This window comes from Apium graveolens, chromosome 8, assembly GCF_009905375.1.
Source record: "Apium graveolens cultivar Ventura chromosome 8, ASM990537v1, whole genome shotgun sequence".
Lineage (NCBI taxonomy): Eukaryota > Viridiplantae > Streptophyta > Magnoliopsida > Apiales > Apiaceae > Apium > Apium graveolens.
The window spans coordinates 51,270,087-51,277,529 of record NC_133654.1 but is presented as its reverse complement, the minus strand read 5'-3'; the positions used below and the strand labels follow the sequence as shown (position 1 = coordinate 51,277,529).

The 7,443-nt window shown below is 35.3% G+C and overlaps 1 protein-coding gene across 1 annotated transcript; it reads right to left on the bottom strand.

Annotated features, from left to right (window-relative positions):
* Positions 1 to 1,020: 1,020 nt before the first annotated feature.
* On the bottom strand, positions 1,021 to 2,042 carry LOC141679134 (uncharacterized). Its single transcript, XM_074485625.1, has 2 exons — positions 1,519 to 2,042; positions 1,021 to 1,207 (listed from the first exon to the last, which is right to left on the bottom strand). The coding sequence occupies exons 1-2, from the start codon at positions 2,030 to 2,032 to the stop codon at positions 1,170 to 1,172; spliced, it is 552 nt and encodes a 183-aa protein (XP_074341726.1). The 5' UTR covers positions 2,033 to 2,042; the 3' UTR covers positions 1,021 to 1,169.
* Positions 2,043 to 7,443: the final 5,401 nt, after the last annotated feature.

Here is a 7,443-nt window from a genome sequence, read left to right as displayed (position 1 = left end):
TATTAGCAGTATCATCTGTGTGAACTGAAGTGTCAGCTCCAGATGAATGATTATCAGATATATGATCATCAGACATATCAATAATACTAGAATTAAGATCAATGTCTGATGGGAAATGCAAATCTACAGCATCAGTTGTATACTGTTTGGGAAGAAAAATACTATTTAGAAATTGAGACTTTGATGTTTCTGAGATGATGTGAAAAGGAAATATATCTTCCTGAAATGTAACATCTCTGGAAATGACAACTACATTATTTTTAAGATCAAAAACTTTGTATCCCTTAGTATTATTAGGATAACCTAAAAAAACAGTTGCATTTGCCCTAGGATCAAATTTTGTTCTCTGAATTTTACATGTTGATACATAACACAAACAACCGAATGTTTTCATGTGATCAAGAGAGGGTTCAGAATTGTATAATTTGAAGTATGGTGAAGAATTTTCTAAGGATTGCAAAGGCATTCTATTTATGATATAACTAGCACACAAAATGGCATCCCCCCAGAATTTTGGTGGCAAATAAGCTTGTAAAAAAATTGCTCTTGATATTTCTAACAGGTGTCTATGCTTCCTCTCCACAACACCATTCTGTTGTGGAGTGTAAGCACAAGTAGTTTGATGAATTATCCCTCTATCTTTATATAATTGTGCACAATTCCCAGCAGATAATTCCATTGCATTGTCAGATCTTATAAACTGAACAGTAGTATGAAAATGATTTTCTACATAGTTAAGAAAACTTTGCAGAACAGAATATACCTCAGTTTTGTATTTGATCAAATGCACCCATGTGAATCTGGAAAAATCATCAACTATTGTGATAAACTGATTACAGCCAGTAAGAGACTTAGTTCTGTAAGGGCCCCAAACATCAATGTGCAATAGCTGAAATGCTCTATTAGACTTTACATGACTGACCGGAAAAGGTTTTCTAGTTTGTCTAGCTGCATGACATATTTGACAAACTGTTGAATCTAAACAATCTTTTACAAATAAGGAAGGCATGAGTATTTTCAGTTGAGTGAAAGGCAAATGTCCCATTCTGAGATGCCACAGCTTAGCTTCTTCCACAGATTTGGAGATGGCAGCATTACAACAGCTTTTGACAACAGAAAGACTAGAAACTGAACCATGATTAGACATTGTATACAATCCATTTGACAAGTTACCAAGTAGAATCTGAGGCCTTCTCAAGGAATGGCCCTGAATAAAACATTTGCCATCAGTAAATGTCACTTGACAAGATAAATCCTTACTCAATTTGGCCACTGATATCAAGTTAAATTGAAAATCAGGTACATGAAGTACATCCTTCAGAACAATTTCATCATTTATTTTGACAGATCCTATGTGAAAAACCTTTACTCTCTTACCATCAGGAATTGTAATGGAATTATTTGTATCCTTAACAATTTTATATGTTGTAAACTTCTCAATACTTGGACATATATGATCTGTAGAGCCACTATCAATTATCCAGTCACCATTGAAAGCAGAAAATAAGCAAAATTTACCTGCAAGTAGAGCATGTTTACCATCATCAGAATCAGATGGACCAGTAGTATTGTTATTCTTCTGATTGATCAAGTTCAACAAATGATTATACTGTTCCTTAGTTACAGTTTCAGAGTTTCTATTCATTTCTTCAGTTGCAGAATTCTCAGAATAATCTTGTCGAGGAGTCTGAAGTGTCATAGCAGCAAACTTTCTATTCTGCCTGTCCTGAAAACCTGGTGGATAACCATTCAATTTGAAACACCTTTCCATGCTATGACCTGGTATCTTGCAGTGATTACAAAAATATGCTGGTTTTCTTGTAAATCCTTGATCACCATTCTTTTTCCAGTTTGCATTTGAACCTGTATTAGAAGCCACATTTCTGTTAATCTGGTATGAAGGATTAAACTTCTTTCTATCAGCATAAAATGCCATTGAGTCAGATGCTGTAGAAGCAGCAGAGATTTCTTTGTGCCTCTCCTCCTGAGCAAATAGTCTGTAGGTTTGTGCTATGCTTGGCAAAGGTTGCATCAATAAAATATTGCCTCTTACCAAGGCAAACTGTTCTGATAACTTCATCATGAACTGCAACACCCTCTGTTCTTGTTGTCTTTGAACCAGCCTTTGAGATAGATTGCAAGTGCACAACTCACAAGTACAGTATGGCAATGGATTTGCATCATTCAATCCATCCCAGAGAGTCTTAATCTTGGTGAAAAAATCTGAAACAGAATAAGTTCCTTGATTGATCTCCAACAATTGTTGTTCAAAAGAGTAGATTTGAGCCATTGATGTATAACCATATCTGTCTGCTAAATCTTTCCATATCTCCTCAGCAGTTTGATAAAACAGCACACTCTTAGCTATAGATTCATCAAGATTGGCCAACAACCATGAAATCACTAGATTATTACACCGTTCCCAGTATTTGAACTCAGCAGCCGTGATCTCAGGTTTTGCTATTGTTCCATCAACAAATCCAAGTTTATTTTTAGTAGATAGTGTTAAGATCATAGACCTTTTCCAGTTATGAAATCCAACTCCGTTGAATTTAGCAGACACAAATTGCGTAACATTAGCATCGGAAGAATGAATATAGTAAACACTAGACGGATCTTGATTACCTTGTAATGCCATGAGACTGTTTCATGATTTGACTCAATGGAAGAAAGTGATAATCAGAAACTAGAATACAGTTTTGACTTCTAAACAATCAGCAAATCACAACAAGAAATCTGTTTAGCAATTCAATCAAGAACAAAGTGATTTTAGAAGAATCAAGATACGATCAGAAAAAAAATAGCAATTGACAAAATTTCGAGTAGAATTTCGACTTAAGAACTCGGTGTTTGTAGAAGAATAATGAAGAATCTATACACACAGATGAAGAATGTATGTATATACGAATATTACGCAACAATTTCTACGAACTAAATCGTTAAAGCTATTACAAAACAAGCAACAAAAAAAACGATTAAAACGGAAGACACGAAGATGATAAACGAAGATGATAACACCTGAGATCAGTACGTAATCATCCTTTTTCAGATTTCACCATGAAAGCTAGGTTTGCAAGCTCTGATACCATGTTAAATATTGAAGAAGAAGAATGAAAAATGATTGTATATTGCAGAAAATTAAGAACTGTACAATGTGATTGTTTCCTACAGCTTATATACAAACTATTTGGTGGCAAAGTTAGTTATAACTAACTGCCAGCTGTAAAAGAAAATAAAGAAAAATAGAAATTACAAGAATTACTCTATCCTTTTTCTAATTGTAATTCTAATTCTCCAATACTACAATTACTATTCTTAATATTAATGCCAATTATAATCCCCTTCGATAGTAACCCGAGGGTAAAAATCACTTAAAAAATCCTTTAAAAATGACAAGGGAAATCATCCACCAACATAATCCAAAGAACAATAGCAGATCCAACTTAAAAGTTTACAACGATCATGGGGCATACCCCGCTTCAAGGGCCACCAGCTTGGTCATCAGTGTGCGAGGCCGCAAAATCACGGATTTAATCCTCGAAGGCGTGCCCCTCGACATTGATCCCGACACCCTCCATGCGATGAACGCATCGACCATAACCATCGCCCAGAGCCACTGCGATATCTTCTACCGCCTTCTACACTTCCAACTTTAGCTTCTCATTTTCTTCAACAACTAATTTATAAGACTCGTTCATGCCATCAACTTGGCGCTCCAGACCTTCACGCTTCATCTTCTCAGAGTCTCGATCCTTCTCCACCTCGAGCAGCTTACCCTCGAGCTCTTAGATCTTAGTCGCGAACGAGATTCCAACAACTTCTTTCTCTTGCACCTGCTTCAGCAAAGCAGAATTCTTATTATCCAAATCCCCAGCACGTTTCTCCGCCTCAGTATGACAAATTGAATTAGGTTCTCTCAATGCTAGTTGTTTGTGAACCAGACCAGTGCACCAAACATCAGTATACAAGAAGGGATTTTAATTCAATTACAGAAGAAAGTGTTGATATAGTGAAGAATGGAAAAATAGAAGCAAAATCTTCTAAGGCAAAAGACTCTTCACTCTGGTCGCCATAGAAGTGTAAGTATGGTCGCCATAAAGCTCCAATGGTCGCCATAGAGCTTCAGTGGTCTCCATAGAGCTCCAGTGGTCGCCATAGAGCTCCAGTGGTCACCATTGAGCTCCAATGGTCGCCATAGAGCTTCAGTGGTCGCTATAAAGCTCCAGTGATTGCCATAGAGCTCCAGTGGTCGCCATAGAGCTGCAGTGGTCGCCATAGAGCTGCAGTGGTCGCCATAGAGCTCAAGTGGTTGCCATAAAGCTCAATTGGTCGCCATAGATGAACATAGATGCTGGTCGCCATAGAAGAAAAGCCAAAGAATACTCCAGTCGCCATAGAACACTTGGTTTATTTTCCAGTGAATTATACAACAACAATTCAAGGATATTTGTGGACACAAAGCTGCCGCCTGTCCAAATGAATTGAAAGTCTATACAGAGATGCAGAATATATAACAATCAAAATTATTATTGTTAAGAAGTTCTGTTCATCTTCTCTCTCACGAGAGGTGATGAAAACAAGAAACAAAGAGAATACAGAGAAGCTCAGCACAATGATATCCGTTTAACTTCTCACCGGAGTAACGTTATAATGCCTGATTTAACTCTTGCATATTCATAGGGGCATTATAATCGTTATCCGGTAATTAAATCCTTCGAAAAATAAAAACTAGATCATTGTATAAGATTTAATTTGTTGATCTTTGTAGAAGCTAGGAACTCTGTTGTTCCTAGATTGTAGCCGGTTAATTTATTTACCGGAGTGTAGCAACACCCCTCGCGGATTTATATATGAATATATACTTCCCCGAATATCTTGTGTTCCTCATTTATATTCCCAAACACTATTCACCCAAAGAACACGGAACCACTAACCGCGCACTAAATTTTTATCCGCTAAATATTCAAAAGAATTTTTAATTTAGTGATTATCGTATTCAACCCCCCCTTCTACGATAGTTCGGGACCTAACAATTGGTATCAGAGCTTGTTCATCGATATACAGATCAGATCCGGTATGTCAGCCCAAACAATCAAGTTCTCATATTTTCAGATTTTTTAATTTTCAAAAATTATCAATACTTGAGATTTTTGAATTTTAAATAATTTGGACTTCGCCATAATTTCTATTTCTGATTTATTTATTTTTCCATAAAATGTAAAATTCTTAAATTCAATTTTATCTTAAATAATGTTTACATTTTATTTAATTTTTAAGAAAATTCGAAATTCTTAAAATTTTGATTTTATGTAAATATTTATTTTTGATTAATTTATTTTCTATGAAAATTAAAAATATTGGAAATTTAAATTTCTCTTAAATATTAAATTAAGGGTACTCAAAGGATTGGTAGACTCAGGATTCCTCCGGGCTTTTAAAGTAGATTTTAATCTTTCGAAGAAAACGAAGACCATATGCTATTCAGACGGAAAATTCCCGAATACGAAAATTGAAGATAATGGTTTTCTTACTCTGGTGGAACTGATTTCAAGACCTACAGACGGATATTGTGGAACTTCCTTAGAGGCTTACTCTATAGGATACCACTGGGTTTTCAAACGCAGGGAATGAATAAAATTTATACGGGTACAATTTTTCTCGGAAATTTTAAGGCAACTCTATGATTCCGGATTATACAGTCACACAATGGTTTGTACCAATGCTATATTTATCCGGGAATCAATGAGATCATACAGGCAGGAATTATGGAGGTTAGAGAGAATAGTGGGGATAAACAAACATCTCAGTCACAGGTAATAAACTTGGAACCTCAGGATAGAATGTAAGAGTTGCTGATAGATGAATCAAAGGAAGCTCAGGTAAAATTACTTGAGGGATTTACGTCAGGGAAGTGTTTCACTTGTTAGGGAAGTTTAGTCGCATCAGATTCACAAGGAGTACATAAGCTATACCCAAGGATCAAGCCTATCTATTCTGAAGCAGAGATTCTTACAGATTTAGTTCAAGAGGTGGTTACAGACTGAGGTTGGGACACAAACAAGATTTGATAGCTATAGGTTTGACAAGCAATATGTGTCAAGTAACTATCAGGGGTTTTGCTACAACAGAACAAGAAGCTTGACAAACAAGGATGAGTAGGGATTCAGTTGAAGAGTTGAGACAAAGGTGGAATGTTTTCTTAGGGAAGCATCCAGTCAAAACTTATAGTGCATGGGAAAGAGTTAGGATGGATCAGATGACGAGAATAATGAATATCTTGCTTTCATAGCAATCTCTGAAAATGGTCCAACTCACATATCTCAGGTTTCAGATTTTTGAACCACTGCAATATTTTGTTTTCAAAAGTCAATGCATGTTAAGATCATAGTGTTTAAATGTTTAACACTCGCAAAAGCATGATAGCATCACACATAGATAATGCTGAACTACTTCACTAGAATATTTTTCTGGTAACTAGGATTGATGTTTAACTTGTGCATCCACTTTAGATGATCTTATATATGTGTTTGATTATTTATTAAACATGATTTATTGCTTTAGTGAGATATATGTTTTCCAGCATATAAGACCTTTGTTAATGCTTATTTTCTATATCCTATTACAATGTGATTTATCCATTTAATCTAAATTGTTTGTTAAGATGTTTTAGTTTATACTTGGATTGAGATAGCTAGATGAGATACACCAACAAGATTGGACTAGATAGAATTAGTGATTTATTTTTTAATTCTGTTTGTTCCATATCATGTCTGTCTTACTTAATTCTTATGAGTAATATTTCTAAATGAATGCTATGTATTCTTAACTCAGTGCTTGCTAATTTTAATACCATAAATGCATCTCTTAGTACTTGCATTAATTGTAGAAAAAGCATATTTAGGATTACAATAGGGCAAAGACTGCTAGTGCTCTTTATGTAAGGCTGAAATCATTTTTCTCCTAGACTAAAGACAAAATTTTCAAGGGTATTAAAATGGAGAAAATGGCCAGTCAAAATTAAGAATTAACATGATAAGGTTGCAGCTGTTTTTATCTCTATTTATAGTAAGATCTCTAATCCATCTGGACCCAAACTGATAAGTTGGGTACCAAGAACTGTTAGTCCATTTGTGAGTGCAGGACATAACATGTCAATTGATTCATATATATTCTTGGTAATTCATACTCAAGGCATTTGATCAAAAACAGAGCCTCATAATCAAATGTGATTGACAAAAGCTATTCTGTCAATAATCTTTGGAGATGACATCAAAGGTTTTCATTACGGGACAAGCTATGCAGAAAAGGGATGTCATCATGGACTCAACAATTGCTATCACTGATAACAACTAATCATTGGAGTCACTGATAACAATTGAAGCATCTTTCTTGCTGGAGAATCAAGGCACAAATCCTCTTATCAGATAGTTCTGCATCAAATGA

Excerpts from the sequence above, each read along its gene's own strand:
- LOC141679134 (XM_074485625.1), bottom strand. The coding sequence starts at position 2,032 with ATGCAACCTTTGCCAAGCATAGCACAAACCTACAGACTATTTGCTCAG. Across the intron at positions 1,208-1,518 it reads TAAACATGCTCTACTTGCAG|GGCCATTCCTTGAGAAGGCC; the intron begins GTAAATTTTGCT and ends TGTTTTATTCAG.